Here is an 18,994-nt window from a genome sequence, read left to right as displayed (position 1 = left end):
GCATCTCTCTAACAAATACCCAAGGGTATCATTTTCAACAATATGGTTTTTGGTTATCTACTTTGTATGGACTTCTGTTTCCTTTGACGGTACCACACATGACTCTACTTGGACATTTTCCACAGAACATCTAACTTAATATAGTAAAATCTGCCTGGTGGTGAGGTAACAGGGAGATGTTCCCGGAAACTTAATCATCAACCTTCTGGTTCCTGTGAATCGGGAATCTCCGTGTGCTAGTGGTCTGAACATAGTTACCATCCTTCACCTCCATGAGCAGCTTGGTGTCTGCAGATCAACTCAGACATGTGTCAGATTGTTACATATATTGTTGGGGAAGAACTAGGACTCTGAACTTGAAGCTACCTTGCCGGACTACTGCTTTCTGTCTGCACCCCCTCACTTGTCTCATTGTTAACCGCTTGTGCCTGCTCATTGGAGCTCCAGGAAGGCCTAGGAAACTAAAGACTTTTCTCTACAAACAAGAAACAAGGGAACCTGGAGAGCCTTGGGCTGGGTAGGTCCCAAAGATCCTTCTTGATCCCCCTTTTCTTTGATGCTGCTCAATCCTGAGGGGAGCATGGGTAAGACAAGGGGAATAAAATATTGGATAGAGAGGTTAATCATAAACTCGGCAAGGAAACTCAGTTTTAGGGGCGCTGGGTTTCATTCCCAGTAGGTACACAGTACTAATGTGGACTTGTCCTGTCATTGACTCAGTGTCTCTCTCTGCCACCAGGATCTGAGAACGCAGAACAGTGCTCAGCACACATAAGTACTTAATCTGTAATCAGGCTGTCTAGTTTAGGGCTATCTCTTTGTAGTACTCAGTGGCTGGCTACACTGCTTCCATCCAGGAAGGTCAGTCTCATTCGTTCTGTATAACTGTGCAACAAACAAAAGGCTTTGGATTTACCTATGTAACTGTCTTGACAGGTGACAAATTTATTTTACCCTTGCTTTAAAACTATGATTAGTAACTGTCATTTATTTTTTTTAAAGGTCCTCCTGGACCTCCAGGTGAAAAAGGAGATAGAGGCCCTCCTGGACAAAATGGTATACCAGGCTTTCCAGGTCTAATAGGTATGGTAATAGTAACTACTCCACTATGTACCACAGAGCTGAGTAGTGTACAGCCATGTATGAGGAAGGAGGGTTGACATATTTGATTGGTTCTCTGTGGGGTGTGTGTGCGTGCGTGTGTGGGCATATTAAGTGTTCAGGTAACCTCATCACCTCTATGTTCAGAATGGTAAGCACTGATTCTTTATTTTCGAAGAATGTTAACAACATGAGGTTGTTCGTTAATTCTAGGGAGGGCTGTCTGTATCACTGACCGAAAACAGTATTTGGCAGAACTAGTTTGAAGTCACAGGTGAAGGAAAATATGAAAACTACCTTCACATTGATTATATTTACACGTTATCTGGTTTTAAAGATACAAAAAATAAATAAATAAAATGAGTCAAAGGCAAATTGGATCATATTCCTTATATAGTCCTTAACTGAACATACCTGCTTAAACCTCTGCTGCTGCTGATGCTAAGTCGTGTCAGTCGTGTCCGACTCTGTGCGACCCCATAGACGGCAGCCCATCAGGCTCCCCCATCCTTGGGATTCTCCAGGCAAGAACACTGGAGTGGGGTGCCATTTCCTTCTCCAATGCATGAAAGTGAAAAGTGAAAGTGAAGTCACTCAGTCGTGTCTGACTCTTAGCGACCCCATGGACTGCAGCCCACCAGGCTCCTCCGTCCATGGGATTTTGGCAAGAGTACTGGAGGGGGGTGCCATTGCCTTCTCCTAAACCTCTGCAGTTTCAATATAAATATTGACTAGAATACGGATGAATTTTACCTTTGCTGTCAGTTACTCTTTGTATCTTACTCGGAGCAAAATGTTTCAAATTACTTTCTTCAGTCTATTTTGTAATCTTGAAAGCAATATTTTGAAAGAAGATAATAGAAGACAGAAAAAGAGAAAGATCATGAACTTTTTCTGCTCTCAAAAAATAAAGAAGATAATAACAAGAACATGATCACCATGTTATTTATGGTTCAAAATCAAATACCTGTATGATTGCTGAAGGTGGGGAGTACATTGCACAGTCTAATTACAACTAAAATGGTTTGTTCTGCCCTCTCCCAAAATACCTAAATAGTAAGGATTTCATCTTATTTTTCTGTCTTTTGATTATATAAAATGTCCTTCTTTCTGATCAATGTATTGACCAGCCCAGCTTACATCAGAAAAACGGTTTTTAAAAATGAAAAGCACTAATTTGACACAAGCCTGCCCTTTATGTCATAGAGCTTAAACACACACACACAGAAGTCGCTCAGTTGTGTCCAACTCTTTGCGACACCATGGATTGTAGCCCACCAGACTCCTTGGTCCATGGGATTTTCCAGGCATGAATACTGGAGTGGGTTGCCATTTAAAGCCGGTATATAACATGTACATTTTTTTTTAAAAAATTTAAATTCCTTTAAAGAAAAAAAATATAGAGAGAGAGTGAATTGTTGCTGTGCCTTTGAAAGTAATACCAGGTAAGATCCTTTATTCAAAAAAGTCTTTCCACTTGACTAGCACCTGGCAGAGCTTAGCAATGGTATGTTAATGTCATGAGCAGGGGAAGTAACCAGTGTTATATTATCTGCCAGAGTGGCTATTGTCAAAGGTCTGTCAGCTCCTCCGTTACAAATTGCAATTGTCAAAGCTTTATAACTCAACCATAAAAGTTCAGTCTGGGCTAAAACTTGCATCCAAAGCTTCATCTTGGGAACGTCTTTTGTAGCTGTTTCGGAACTATGGATGTATGAAATAGAAAGAGGGATTTAAAAGTTTCTGTTTTTGTTAATACCGTAAACAGATACTGTTGCAAAGCTGCTTTGATTCTTTACCTGAGGCTTTAGTCTGTGGCTATTGGTGCTGCTCCTGTATACAAACAAGCATTATCTGGCCCCGCTAAAGAGAGGCAGATTTCACTGTGGGAGTTATAAACTGACTCTTAGATTATTAGGTTACCATTTGATTTGGTGCACTGCAGCAAAAATATTCAAGTTATAAGGCATCTCTCCTACCTAATTGCTGCATTCTGTTTTGCTCTTTGCCACATTGCCTATTTGCCTCATGTGTAGAACTGGAATCAGGAGCTTAAAAGTATATAATGGACTGTCTTGATTATTCTACTTTCTGATTTAAGCAGGTTTATTAAAACCCCACATACACATGCAGTTAAGCCCACTAAACTCAGCTTGACACTCAACCACAATATGAAAGTCTGAGAAAAATAAGTGTTTATCCTGATGTTCAGTTTCCAAGTTGTGTCCAACTCTTTGCAACTCTATGGACTGTAGCCCGCCAAGTGCCTCTATCTGTGGCATTTCCCAGGCAAGGATATTGGAGTCCATTATTTATGTTAGTACTTTTAAATAATCAATACAGCAAATATATTATAATTGTTACTTATGTACTGGGGTGGATATTATGTTAAACTGTGCTTTATCTCAAATAATATAATACAAAATCATTTCAGTGTGCTGTTTCCTTGGCAGCATGTCAAGGAGAATGACCTATGACCTTTTACTTTAAAATTTATTTTACCAAGTTTTTACTGAATACTTTCCCTGTGCCTAGGAGACACACGCACAGACACAGTTACATTATTGTTTGGGATTACAGTGGAGTAGGTATAAACAAGAGCATGCAAGATAGAGTAATACATTCCTTTACTTGTACCTAGTTTTCTTTAATAAATATTCTTTGATATTTCCCATTGCTTGAGTTGGGATTTCTCTGGGACAAATCTTAAAAATCCAATTTTTAGCTTACATTTCCAAGTTATCACTTCAGCCACAGCAAAATCCTGCCATTTGAAGATACCTGATTAGACTACATAAACCTAATTAAAACTCTAAGATTCGTTTCCTCATGTGTTTTTATTTCTATTAACAAGATGTTACCTGTTGAATATCTGCTGTGTATGCACTAATGTTTTTCCACTTACTGTTGATGTTATCTATCGATTTCTACACATGAAATTTTAGGAAAGACATTATTCCTCCACCTTGGAGACTCACCTCTTTCATATCCATTAGTGAAATTAGATTGCTTCATTATTTTCTCAAATTGTTATGAAAAATGAATTATTACTACTGTTTTTTTTTTCCCCCTTCATTTACCGTGTAGGTACTCCAGGTCTTAAAGGTGATCGGGGGATCTCTGGTTTACCTGGAATTCGAGGATTCCCAGGACCAATGGGGAAGACCGGGAAGCCAGGTATTCTGATAATGCATATTCTCTCTATAGAACATGAAAATAAACACCAGATCATTGATATTCCTTTCAACTTCTTAGATAACAAAAACAATGGTCATCATGGTATGAACAGTAGCAGTTACATGCAGTTTATTTTGTGATCTGAAACATATTGAAACTGATTTCTGTCCATGTGAGCAAGGTTTCTGTTTACTAAAGGAAAACAATTTAATATAAAACCACAACAGAGGATCTATCAGCTTCACACCACTGTAAATCGCCATCTATCATAGAATAAAGAGAGTGCGAGACTGGCAAAGAAAACAAAAAAGCAAAATACTAACCAAATAACCAATAATAATAAACAATATTAACCCCCCTTTAACCAAAACCCTTCAAATCCTCTTAAGTTATAATTAACAAAACACAGGTAGACCTGAAATCCTATCCTTTGTAAGATAATTTGCCTTCTACTGTATCAGTTCAGTTCAGTGGCTCAGTCGTGTCCAACTCTTGCGACCCCATGAACTGCAGCATGCCAGACCTCCCTGTCCATCACCAGCTCCCGGAGTTTACCCAAACCCATGTCCATTGAGTCAGTGATGCCATCCAACCATCTCATCCTCTGTCGTCCCCTTTTCCTCCTGCCTTCAATCTTTCTCAGCATCAGGGTCTTTTCAAATGAGTCAGCTCTTCGCATCAGGTGGCCAAATTATTGGAGTTTCAGCTTCAACATCAGTCCCTCCAATGAACACCCAGGACTGATCTCCTTTAGGGTGGACTGGTTGAATCTCCTTGAAGTCCAAGGGACTCTCAAGAGTCTTCTCCAACACCATAGTTCAAAAGCATCAATTCTTCTGTGTTCAGCTTTCTTTATAGTCAACTCTCTGCTGCTGCTGCTGCTAAGTCACTTCAGTCGTGTCCGACTCTGTGCAACCCCATAGACAGCAGCCCACCAGCCTCCTCTGTCCCTGGGATTCTCCAGGCAAGAACACTGGAGTGGGTTGCCATTTCCTTCTCCAATGCACGAAAGTGAAAAGTGAAAGTGAAGTCGCTCAGTGGTGTCTGACTCTTAGTGACCTCATGGACTGGAGCCTACCAGGCTCCTCTGTCCATGGGATTTTCCAGGCAAGAGTACTGGAGTGGGGTGCCATTGCCTTCTCCGATAGTCAACTCTCACATCCATACATGACCACTGGAAAAACCATAGCCTTGACTAGACAGACCTTTGTTGACAAAGTAATGTCTCTGCTTTTGAATATGCTATCTAAGTTGGTCATAAGTTTCCTTCCAAAGGAGTAAGCATCTTTTAATTTCATGGCTGCAATCAACATCTGCAGTGATGTTGGAGCCCAGAAAAATAAGGTCTGACACTGTTTCCACTGTTTCCCCACCTATTTGCCATGAAGTGATGGGACTGGATGCCATGATCTTAGTTTTCTGAATGTTGAGCTTTAACCCAACTTTTTCTCTTTCCTCTTTCACTTTCATCAAGAGGCTCTTTAGTTCTTCACTTTCTGCCATAAGGGTGGTGTCATCTGCATATCTGAGGTTATTGATATTTCTTCTGGCAGTCTTGATTCCAGCTTGTGCTTCTTCCAGCCTCGCATTTCAGATGATGTACTTTGCACATAAGTTAAATAAGCAGGGTGACAATATACAGCCTTGACGTACTCCCTTTCCTATGTGGAACCAGTCTGTTGTTCCATGTCCAGTTCTAACTGTTGCTTCCTGACCTGCATACAGGTTTCTCAGGAGGCAGGTCAGGTGGTCTGGTATTCCCATCTCTCTCAGAATTTTCCACAGTTGATTGTGATCCACACAGTCAAAGGCTTTGGCATAGTCAATAAAGCAGAAATGATGTTTTTCTGGAACTCTCTTGCTTTTTTGATGATCCAGCAGATGTTGTTTTATTAGTACTTAATAATCGACATGCTTGGGCCCGTTATAATTTGCATACACGATGATACTATGTCTACTCCTTATGCCAGTAGCCTAAGCCTGAATTGTGAACTTTGCACAGAAATTTTAGAAGGGAGCAGGGGCAGAAAAATGCAGAAGCAATTAGCTATATTGCCAAGTGGTAAGTAATAAACATTTGTACAGTAGAATAGAAGTAATGGGAGCTGGATGCTGTGGAAGTAGGCTGCTGCTGCTGCTGCTAAATCGCTTCAGTCATGTCCGGCTCTGAGCAACCCCATAGACAGCAGCCCACCAGGCTCTCCCGTCCCTGGGATTCTCCAGGCAAGAACACTGGAGTGGGTTGCCATTTCCTCCTCCAATGCATGAAAGTGAAAAGTGAAAGTGAAATCTCTCAGTCGTGTCTGACTCTTCGCAACCCCATGGACTGCAGCCCACCAGGCTCCTCCATCCATGGGATTTTCCAGGCAAGAGTACTGGAGTGGGGTGCCATTGCCTTCTCCGGTGGAAGTAGGCAGTGGAGTGATTAATTCCATACAGCAGGACAAGGTGTTAAAGAAAGTCCTATGGGAGCTGGCCTAAAGATGCATAGTATACCATTTTTGTCTGTGGTTTTCAGGCTTCAGCAGGCATTGGAATCACCTGTAGGGCCCTGTTAAAACAACTTCCTGGGCTCCTGGGCACCAACTCCAGAGTTTATAATACAGTAGATTAAGAATTGGGTTCCCCCAAGAATGTTTACTCTTCGCAAGTTTCCAGGTAATAGTGATGATGCTGATCCAGGGATCAGAGTTTGAGAACCACATTTCCAGTAAAGAAATGTGGAGAAACAGTAACTGTACAGAGGTAATAAATCCCTTGACCAAAGATATTCTCAGGATATTCCTTCCTTATTAAAAGATTCAAATTTGCTAGAAATGTGAGCAGCAGTGCCTGGTACTAGTTTAGTTATACTTTAGATTAAAACTGTAAATGAGTCCTTCCATACAAAAGTCCAAAGAGTAATAAAATTAGAAATAAAATCTATGAATTGTCGTCTTCTAAATAATGACAGCCTGGACTGTCTGAGTGATGTCAAAGCATTAACAGATTTCAAAGCAAAAAAGTTTTTTAAAAAGCAATCCTATTTATTTTCTCCTATTTTCTCTCCTGCTCTCCTTTTCTTCCCCACCCTGCCCTCTTTCTTCCATGTGTATTAAGTATCCCCCACCCCATATATATAAATACACACACACACACACACACACACACACACACAGGGACAATGCTTGGTACAAGGGAATGAGAAGTAAAGAAGACACAGTCCTTAACTGATAAAATATAAACATATAAGCAGAAGAAGGGAAGACTTTCTTCTTGATCCATCTCAGATTTATAGAGCATTTATTATCCCAACAGGTTTATTGAAGAGAGCTTGGAAGATTTAATTAATGTGTAACCTTACATATATTTAAAATCCCTAAAGGACTCTGAATAGAACTTGTTTAAATGAACTAGATTTTCCAGCAATGTAAATAATTTACTTCTCTTGGAATCCATTCAAAGTCTGATTCTAAGAATGAGTTATGGTCTTTCTTAGGAGTATCTAAAGCTATAGACCATAACAAATTCATTTATTTATTTGACAAACGATTATGAAACACTTTCTCTGTGCTATTCATGGAGATATTTATAGATAGTCGAATATATGGATTTGAAACTCAGAGGTGAAGCCAGATGTAAAAAGACAAAGTTGTAGTCAGTCTCATTTAAATGTTCACTGAGGTCAATGAATTTTAATAATCATTTATTTTAATAGTAGTTCTTGGGTAGGCAGTGAGAAGAGAAGGGGCCTAGGATAAAGGCTGAAGTGGTTCCGGAAGTACAGACAGAGCAGAAACAGCAAAGGAGCCCAAGTGAGGAGGAGAGCCCAGACAAGGTGAAGTGGAAAAGGCAGACAGTTGCACAAGTCGGTCAAGTAAGATGCAGCCCACAGAAAGCTCTTGGCATTTTTTGCTATGAGGACGTTGCCTTTATTGAGAGCAGTTTTGGTGGGGTTGGGTGGAAGCCAGATTAGGGAAGGCCCAGAGGTAGCTGGTGGCAGGGACTGTAGATGGGGGTAGAGAGGTCAGGCTCTTCCTAGGGAGAGGAGGAGCTCAGTTCTTTCTTTTGATTTTGTGTTTTCTTTGGAGGGTAATTTGAATACTATTTAAAGGCTGATGGCCAGATGAAATACAGGAGTTGCTGAAGATACAGAGGAAAGAAAGGCGAAACAGACTGTGACACGTTAGGAAGAGGGGGGAAGGGGAAGGATCTAGGAGATGGGAAGAAGCAGGAGGGGGCCGAGGAGGGAGGCTGTCACGTCTGAATCGACATGGAGAGACTGGCTGAGCTGAGTGTGCCTGCGTGTGAAAACGGGAACCCAGAGCCTGGCTCGCGGCAGGGGCTCTGAAAATGCCCGGCGTCATAATGATATCGGTGAGAATAGCTCCTCTCATCTTAGAATTTAGAGTGGCGGTACGTTACATACCATCTACTTCTTATTTTTCAGTGATTGTCAGAAATATTAGTTCTTTATTTTTGATGAAAGAGTGACATATCTGACAAGAGGTGGTTAACTCCAGATTTTGACAAATTTGTTGGGCTCACTTTTACCCTAAGGCATTGCTTCATAAAGGAGAGAGGAGCCCCTGTTCTCTAGAAAGGGTGTTTTTCATGTGTTCAGGTGTGAAAAAGATTTCCAAATGCCATCTGTGAGGAAATCTCTGAAACATGCTAAAATGACATAAAACATTCGTTTTTATTTATAAGAAGAAAAGTGGGTCATTTGCTCAGATCTTTGGTTTAAACCGTTCTGTTGTTCAAATACTGAAGACAAATTGCAGTATGAAAAGACTTCCAAGAATCATCTTACAACTATTTTCTAATTGTGAAAATAGTGCTAGAATGATAAGATTGTTTATTATCTTCTCTGAAAAGAATTAGAACTGACCAGTTACACCGTTTTAAACCCCTATCCCCAATTTTTGTTTAATATCTTAGATTTTTTCTCTTGAGGAAGTCTAAAACTTTGTTATTATATCTCATAAAAGCCTACCATCCACCCCCCAAAAAAAGTAGAAATGGTCTTGGGTACTTTGTGCAAGATTAATGATTCTTGTCAATTTAATATTACCTGAAATGACTGAATCATTAGTAAAAAGTGAATTTAATGATGTACATTGTATTCATAGGTGTAAAACAATTAGAGACTTTCTCTTTATCATACTCTGATAAAGAATGGTTGGTATTTCATGAAATCTTCACAATAAAATTTTAATGAAATTTTAATTTTTAATAAAATCACACATTATTTTGTATTTTTTTAAATGTAGTAAGTTGGGGATCAAAAAAAAATCTTCTCAAAAAGTCAAATAAGGACAAGTGTTCAAAAACAAAGCATAGATGAAGCAAAGTAAACTAGAGGAAAAAACAGTTAAAAAATAAAATCCAAAATAAAAAGTAAAACTGAAAAATAAAGTTTAAAATAATTGTACCATAAAAAGGTGAACTGAAATGAAAATATCCTCTCTGATTCACTGAGAATAAAATCATGGAGACCATTCTAGCTAAGTGATGTTGTACAACAAATAATGAGAGCTACCATCTCTCACATGCATCTCTTATGGGCAAGGCCTTTTATAAACATGGTTGCTAATTTCCCAGGCAACTCTACAATAGAAAGTATTGGTTTTTTTTCATTTGAAAGAAGAATAAACTTTAGCTCAGAAAGGTTTAAAGACCTGTTCTGAGCCACATACCTAATAAGTGGCCAAGCAAAATAATTCAACACAAGAGATTTTAAAATGATTGTTATTATTCCAAAGCTCATGAGTTTTTGAACTCTGCTTTCTGAGTTCTTGGATGAAAAGAGAGCAGTCCTTGGTGTTATTGGAGGAAATCAAGAATGTTAATAAAGATTTTGACTTAGAGCTGGATGGCACTGTGCTCAGTCATGCATTTATACCAGGAAGGTTATTATTTGCAAGACAGCCAACTGAGGACCCTTGGAAGGAGAATCAATAAGCGAGAGCAGCACCCCTCTCATGGGACGGGATTGTCCCTCGTGAAGTCTCTTGTTGGTGCTAAGGACTGATCCTCTGGATCTACCTTTCCGAATGGAACCATGGGTTAAATAGCAACCCATTAGCAAAGAGCAGGGTCTTAGCAATGTTTCCATAAGTATCTGAAGCCCTAAACCTTATTAGAATACCTTTTGTACCACACCTCTAACTATGTGAATGAAATTTCACAAAGCCAAAATTTCTCAAAATTTCTTGAAGCCTAGAGGTTTAGACACCCCCTCAAACCTTCCCAGCTTTCCCCAGTACAGAGGTAGTCAGGATCTCAGTACTCCCAGTTCTTTTCACAGCTCAGTCTTTGAGAGGCTCCACACAAAAAAAGAAATAGAAAGTAAGATAGAAAAATTGTAAAGGAATGGAAAATCAAGGTTTGGGATGAGATGGTGGACACTAGACTTTCTGGGGAAGGGAGGAAGACAGAGAAAAAGGACAAAAAGGAGCACACGCCCCAAACAAACTGCTTACTCCTCAGTTTTGCTTACTTTAGGAAAATGGAACACTTAATGCGCTGGTAAGGAATCTGAGATAATGTATGTAAAGGACCTACCCATAAAATGCCAAGTTCATAATAGCCTTCTAAAATGATAGCTATCGTCGTCACCATCATCATCAGCAGCATTATTATGTCTGAGCATCTGTAGGTTGTTATACATTGATGTTCTGGATGACCTCACCATGCTCTGTCTCCTTTTAGGGCAAGCATTGTGAATTGCCTAAATTAATTTTTTTCCCTTTTTTTTTTTTTAAGGACTTAATGGACAAAAAGGCCAGAAGGGAGAAAAAGGGAGTGGAAGCATGCAAAGTAAGTTTATAATTTCTTGTTTTTTTTTCCTCTGTGGCTCTGTAATAAACAAGCTTGTGACAGTGGTGGGCTACGCTTGAGGTAGAGGTTGAGAACTTCATTGTTGACCATAGATGCTCTGAAAGTCAGCCACAGTTTTCTACAAGTAAACTGTGCTAATTGGAATAAAGCAAATAGATTAAATTACACAACTCTAAATCTCATTACCCATTTGTATTTAGTTTTTGTGATGAGCGTAATGTTCTAAAAATTTCACACAGAAAATTGCTCAATTTTCAAGCCAATTTCAATCTGCTGAAGGAAAATCAAGCTTATGAATAGAAACAATTACAGCCTCCTTACCTACTAACCAAAATAACTGAAATGTTACATATAGGAATTTGCACAATCTAAGAACCCTGACAGACTAATTCTGTGACAGCTGGGATTTTTTGTGTTTTGTTTTGTTAAAAACTTGACAAGTAATATTCAATATCCCAGACCTTCAAAACTGCAATAGCATAAATTTCACAACAGGACTCCCTGTGAATGGAATGGTGATTTTATATTCTAGTGTAGAGAATTTGTAAATTGGACCTTGAAAACTAAATATTAGATGACTTATCTTTATAAGTCAACACTTGTATGTCTAGTCTGAACCTACCAGATATAATGAAAAAATTTTGAAAGGGAATTCACATTTGACTTCTCAGAAACCAATGTGTTGCTCCTCTGCATCCGCGCTAGGCACTGCATGCAATGTGTATATGTGTGTGTGCTGTGAAAATAGGGGATACACACAGAGATGATCATGATCTGTACCCATCAGGAATCTGATTGAGACAGATTTTGGCAAATCCTTTCATGGAACCATAAAAATCTAGCAGTTCTCCATTGTAATTATTGTTTTAAAACTGCAGTACTAATTTTTCTGTCTTATTAAAAATAATTATTTTAACCTAATAGTGTGTGTGGATGACACATTTAGGCAACTTAGGATCACCACTGTGAATGCCAGCCATTTAAGTGTGGTATAACCACATGATGCTTTCTACAATCGTTTCCGTAATTGCTTCATTGTTGAACTGTGTGTGCCCTTAAATTGAACAATACTAAGTGTTGTTTATCCTCAAAGTGCTTTAGTGTGAGTCAGTGATTATTAGTGTTGTTGTTATTGTATTGAAGGCTTCTCAGGTGGCTCAGTGGTAAAGAATCTGCCTGCCAATGCAGGAGATTCAGGAGACGTGGGTTTGATCCCTGAATCAGGAAGATTCCCTGGAGAAGGAAATGGCAACCCACTCCGGTATTCTTGCCAAGATAGTCCCATGGACTGTAGGAAAAAGTCTCCTTTGTGTCCATTTATTATTTGATGTGGTCACTTTGATCAGCTGTTTACTTTTTATTCCATTTCTTCCCCTTTCCCCCATCACCCACTTATTTTCATTGAGCTCCTGTGTAATTCTTCTCTATCTGCATGTTTATCTCAAAATTTATTTCTTCCTTTGGTGGTGGTTTAGTCACTAAGTCATGTCTGACTCTTGCGACCCCAAGAACTGTAGCCTGCCAGGTTCCTCTGTTCATGGGACTCTCCATCTTTGGTTCTTTATCTCCTTCTTGTCTTTTCTTAAGACATTCTCTGAGTTTCTTAACCTTGACTGTGGCCAAGCTTGGCAAATAAGGGAAACCTTTATTTTGCAGCCTGTCTAACCAAACACCCACCCTTTCTTTTGTTACCTGAGGCTTTCAAATGCTTTGAACATTTTTTGTTTTCAGATGTGTTCAGAAATGTTTTCAGTTATAGGTATTTTCATGGCTGTTTTGAAGTTTATGTGCTTGCTTTCTTTGAAGAAGTGTTAAGAGGAATTTCCATGTGTAAATGTGTGTGCATAGCCTCCAGATTCCTCTCCATGTATCCTCCCGTAAAGAGTATGTAATTCCATACTGTTTCAAAAACACAGAAGGAATCATATCCAGAAACGTCTACACAGAGTAGTCTGTCTTCTTCTTTAAGTTAGCATACCAATCATCTGCCACGGCAATACTTAGGGTACTTTTTTCTCTCTCAGTGGCTACACACTATTCCATTAATATAGTGCTGCCCTAATTGGCATAATATGTCATTCAATTCCCTAATGATGAACACTTGATGATTTTTGTTTGCTTTAGTTTGGCTTACCTGTGGCGGATTCATTTTGATATTTGGCAAAACTAATACAATTATGTAAAGTTTAAAAAAAAAAAAAGAAACAATGCTACTTTCAGCACTCTCTTACATGATCTTTTGGGAATGTTTTTTAATAGAGAATTTGCTAGAAGTAGAATCAATAATTGAAAGGTGACATGCATTTTACAATTTGGTGGATTCTTGCAAATGGCTCCTAAAAGGTTGCACCAATTTATTCTGTACGAAAGTGCCTTATCCCCACATCTTCAATTAATTCTGATATATGAAAATTGATGCTGAATTATTTTGCTGTAATTTTTAAAAATATTTTTCAAGTGTGATTTAAATATAATGAAAATAATCATTGACTTCCTATTTTGTTTTGCGGGGGGTTCAGCTTTTTTTTAATTAAGTTTTATTTGAATACAGTTGATTTGGTTTCCCAGGTGGCACTAATAGTAAAGAACCCACCTGCCAATGTAGGACACATAAGAGACTCGGGCTCAGTCCCTAGATCGGGAAGATCCCCTGGAGGAGGGCATGGCAACCCACTCCAGTATTCTTGCCTGGAGAATCCCATGGACAGAGGAGCCTAGAGGGCTACGGTCTATAGGGTCGCAGAGTTGGACACAACTGAAGCGACTTAGTGCACACACACGTAGTCGATTTATAGTGTTGTGTTAGTTTTTGCTATACAGCAGAGTGAATCAGTTATGCATATACATATATCCACTCTTTTTTAGATTCTATTCCTTTATAGATCATTACAGAGTGTTAAGTAGAATTCCTTGTGCTATACAGTAGGTCCTTGTTAGTTATCTATTTTACATATAGTGGAGTGTATATGAAAATCCCAGTCTCCCAAGTTATCCCTCCCCCCTTCCTCCTTGGTAACTGTTTTCTTTTTTTTAATATTTTTTTTCTTTTCTGTATCCGTGACTCTGTTTCCATTTTGCATATAGGTTCATTTGTATCATTCTTTTAGATTCCACATATAATCAGTGTCTTATGATATTTGTCTTTCTGTGTCTGACTCACTTAATTTAGTATGACAATTTCTAGCTCCAACCATGTTGCTGCAAACAACATTACTTTATTCTTTTTTATGGCTGAGTAATTTTCCACACCACCTCTTCTTTATCCATTCCTCTGTTGATAGACATTTAGGTTGCTTCCATGTCCTGGGTATTGTAAATAGTCCTGCAATGAGCACTGTGGTACATGTGTCTTTTCCAATTATGGCTTTCTCTGGATATATGCCCAGGAGTGGGAATGCTGAATCATATGGTAGTTCTATTTTTAGTTTTTTAAGGAACCTCCATACTGTTCTTAGTAATGGCTATACCAATTTAGATTCTCACCAACAGTGTAGGAGGGTTCTCTTTTCTTCACACCCTTGCAAGCATTTATCATTTGTAGATTTTTAAATGATGGCCATTCTGATCTGTGTGAGGTGATACCTCATTGTAGTTTTGATTTGCATTACTCTGGTAATTCCCTGGTGGCTCAGACTTCTCTAGTGGCTCAGATGTTAAAGCTTCTGCTTACAATGCAGAAGACCCGGGTTCAGTCCCTAGGTTGGGAAGATCTCCTGGAGAAGGAAATGGCAACCCACTCCAGTATTCTTGCTTGGAAAATCCCATGGACGGAGGAGCCTGTGGGCTACAGTCCATGGGGTCGCAAAGAGTCGGACACGACTGAGCAACTTCACTTTCTTTCTTTCACTCGGGTAATTAGTGATGTTGAGCATCTTTTCATGTGCCTCTTGGCCATGTGTGTATCTTCTTTAAAGAAATGTTTATTTAGATCTTCTGCCCATTTATTGATTGGGCTGTTTGTTTCCTTGGTATTGAGCCCCTTGAGCTGTTTGTATATTTTGGAAATGAATCCCTTGTCGGTCACTTTGCAAATATTTTCTCCCATTATGTGGGTTGTTTTTTCATTTTGTTTATGATTTTCTTTGCTATGCCAAAGCTTATACGTTTACTTAGGTCCTATTTGCTTATTTTTGTTTTTATTCTCATTACTCTAGGAGGTAGGTCAAAAAAGATCTTGCTATGATATTTGTCAGAGAGTGTTCTATGTTTTCCTCTAAGATTTTGATAGTACCTGGTTTTACATTTAGGCCTTTAATCCATTTTGCATTTGTTTTTGTGTATGGTGCTGGAGCATGTTCTAATTTCATTCTTATTTCCTCTTTCATATATGTGTCAGGACCAGGATAACTCCCTGATCGTATTAGGGCAGGCCCCTTTGAAGATCAGGTGGGTTGGGCGGGACACCCCGTGCTACCATCTCATTAAAAGGCCCTTCATCTCTGGACAAGTCATCAGCACATCTGACTCCAGGATTCCCTTGTGGCTCCTCCAAACGACCTTGGTTCCCACATGGTATCAGCTTCCGCATGCCTTCCTCTCCTGGTTTTTTGGTGCTGTTGGGGCCTCTGCTCCCCTGCTCATACCTGTCCGCTCTCCAGCACCTCTCCATGACCACTGTCCCTGAGCTGGGATGCCTCCATGGATTGACTTGCAGACTGCTCTCTCCTACCCTTCTCAGAGCCAGGCCAGGATCACTCTGCCACTCACTCATCTAGTGTCTCCCGAATCCATTGGCTCCCAGGAGAAATTTCATGGTAACAGATTATATGTGAGTTCTTTACCCTCAAACATATCAGTCTCAGCCAGAGATAGTGATGCCATAAAGGAATCCATTTGTTTGTTCAGCATATGTTTACCATATACCTCCTGGAGCTAGACTTAACAGCTAATAAGATAGCTGTTGTCTCTGGCCTTCCAGAACTAATTGTCCCTGAAAAACATAGCCATGGACACAAGCAGTTATGCATTAGAGCAGGGCTAGATGGGGGAAGGAACTGGGCTCCGTGGGTGTTCAGAGGGGATCAAGAGTCTTCAATTCCTTAGAATTTTAAAAAGGTAAATTGACTTTGATTTGCTTCGTTTACTTTGTCTTCTTATTCTCCAGTTTATGGCATATGTTTTTCAAGTTTTGTCATGAAGTCAAGTGGAGCTGGGGCAGTTCCTTCAAAATTTTTTAGCCAAAAAAAAAAATCAAAATTTGTTGCCTTAAATTACCAGGCTCTTTCAAGCAAGAATATTTTGATCATAAAAAAATAATGCTGAAACTATTTTATTCTATAAAGCTCTTTTCACCAGCCTGCTTCATTTAATATCCTTGGTAAACGCACATGTAAAAACAAAGTTTCGAAGTGTGTTAGTTATGTTACTCAATAAAAACTATAAAGAAAACCATTTTTTAAGCAATTCTTTGTGCTTTAAATATTCTGTTTAGATCCTGGAGAAAAAGAAATATTTCAGCAGAACTGGAGATATTTTTTGTAGGTAAAAAAGCTGAAAATGAGAAAGGAGAAAAAGTAGGAAAAGACAAACTACAAAAAAAGAAAGCTATGGGATTCCTTGTTCATTTTGAATGTCTATCTCTCTCTATTAATCAAAAGATGGAATTTCCTCACCTCTCCTTCCCTTCAAGTTTTAACACATACAGTCCCAGGATTCAGGATATTAAAGTTCTAGGAGAATTCTCAGTAGCATCCCTGTGTGTCTGCCCACTTTCATTCCCTCGCCTGTGAAATGGGCATTGTATCACTCACCTCACAGTGTTGTCGTGAGAGTCACATAAGATACTCCATGTATGTAGATGGCTCTGTAAAATCATGACGTGCTTAACACTCATAAGGCATAGTTCCCGGTGGGTCTCTCTAACCTGGAGCTATTCTTTCTCACTGGTCTAATGCAGACATTTAAATCCACAATCAGAACATGAGTGTGTGCCAAATGAAAATGCAAGAAGCCAAATAAATGCCATGGACAAAAAAGAGATGCTGGAGACTCGGATAAGATTTTACATTAGATAGAGCAACGCGAGTGTGACCAGATCACAAATCAATGAGTTTGTCTGAGCCGAGGAAAAGAGCGTTAAGTTATAAATAAAAGGAGCGACTAAACAGAGTGCCCACCAGAGGCCAGAAGCTGTCAACACAGGTCAGAACAAAATGTCAGGCTAATAAAACAGGAGTTCCAGGCTCTGAGGAACGAAGGATGAGCCCATGACGCTGCTGATGAGAAAGCTCCAGGAAAGGTTGAAACAGATTAGAGTTGTCAGTGGTACTCTGGGTTTGTGCCGGCTCGACACTAAGGTCTCCAGGAGAAGAGGGACAGGGAGCAATCAGACCACCCATCCTCAATGCTAGCAAACTAGCAATGTTGAGGAGCCAATTATTGCAGATGTCTGAAGATGAGTCGGATCTCTTGGCCTGTGGTTTCATTGGATGTCCTACCTTTTTCTGTGCTGGGGGCCAGGCGACAGCTGAGAGCCATCTTTCCTTCCAACAGGACTTGGTCTACGTTGGCCTCAGGATGACCCTGAACCCAGACACCCTGGGACACCATGCTAGGGGATTCAGTTCACAAGCTATCTGGCTCCCCAGACTACAAAGAACTTCTTTACATGTGTGAAATACTAACCTGAACTTTCCACATTAGGGCAGAAGGGCTTTTTCTCTAGACAAAAGTAGATGCTGAATGCCCAGTTCAAATGCACACATGGCACCCAATTTAATAACATATAGTAAAAAGAAAATAAGTCTGCATCAAGTTCTAACGCTTGTCCTAATAGTCTGCTGTGTTCTCACCCTAACTTCGAAGCATATGTGTTTCAGGCAAATGAATTCCTGCTGTACAATTAAATACTTTGTGTGATGCTCTGTCCTAAAGGTACCAAGTACTAATGTCCGTGTTTTCTACTGTGCTTTTTACCCAATAAGACTACATACAATGAAACTCATAGCACGATATGAAATATCAGTATGTCTTTCATTTGATTACTGCTGAGGACTCAGCACACCCTTGAATGAATCCCAGTCTTTCTCAAAGCAATCAGCTGACCAAAGTCAAGGCTGCTTCTCCAACCATAAAATAATTATAATAATGAGTGTTTGGAGAACATTTGCTCAGCACCAGGGGCTTTAATGCATTATCTCATCTGATATTCAGAAGAGCCTTTGAGGTAAGTCTTATCATCATTCCCATTTTATAGATTAGAAACTGAAGCTCACCTGTAACAAGTGGTAGAACAGAAACGCAAAACCTGATGTGTTGATCTGCAACGTTCCTATTTGTTTCTATGACTCCATCCAACACTCCTACACTAGTTTTCTATATTTTTATATATAAATACCACAAATATATGGAGGGTGCGGAGAGAGGGAGAAGGAAGGGAGAGAAAGAGATTTGTAATGAGCAATTTGATTATCTAGGATGGCTATAATCATTTGAAGACCTTAAGGAAGAAAAAGTTCTTAGAACATGAATTCCACTAGGTCAGATTCCAAGAAAGCATTCTCGTTTAATCTCTGTTGATGTTTCTTCCATCATATCCTGTTCCAGCCACTGCCTCCAGTCTCTCCCTAAAGAATATTAACTCAGAAACATAGTCTTTCTGGAATGCTCACCAAGCTTCCATTACTTTGCTGAGAGCTACTCGTGTGTGCCGGGGGAAGATGCTACCTGTTAATATTCTATCTTTATTTCAGTAACTGGCTCAATTTGAACACATTTTTTCCCCAATTATGTTGCTGCTTGGATGTCCCATTTCTTTCGTCATGTTTCTTGTTTTACTGCTCACTGTCCTTTCCTCAGTGGCCCAGCTGGGCTTCAGCAGAGCAGTGTCCCCTGAGCAGTGATGGCTCCATGTAACTTACATAAACACTGATCATTCTCAACAGTTATGTGGTGT

At 39.5% G+C, this 18,994-nt stretch overlaps 1 protein-coding gene across 3 annotated transcripts in view; it reads left to right on the top strand.

Annotated features, from left to right (window-relative positions):
* MSR1 (macrophage scavenger receptor 1) overlaps positions 1-18,994 on the top strand; it is an 83,945-nt gene that overhangs the window by 34,082 nt on the left and 30,869 nt on the right. For 2 of the 3 annotated variants that reach the window (XM_070364113.1, XM_005887437.3), the window contains exons 6-8: positions 1,003-1,083; positions 4,189-4,278; positions 11,026-11,079. In XM_070364113.1, coding sequence (XP_070220214.1) covers positions 1,003-1,083; positions 4,189-4,278; positions 11,026-11,079 — 225 coding nt within the window. Of the gene's footprint in view, positions 1-1,002; positions 1,084-4,188; positions 4,279-11,025; positions 11,080-15,436; positions 15,578-18,994 lie in introns of those variants that run through there. The other variant, XM_005887438.3, reaches the window with a different exon arrangement.

Source organism: Bos mutus, chromosome 27 (genome assembly GCF_027580195.1).
Source record: "Bos mutus isolate GX-2022 chromosome 27, NWIPB_WYAK_1.1, whole genome shotgun sequence".
Taxonomy (NCBI): domain Eukaryota; kingdom Metazoa; phylum Chordata; class Mammalia; order Artiodactyla; family Bovidae; genus Bos; species Bos mutus.
This window is presented reverse-complemented; position numbering and strand designations above follow the sequence as displayed.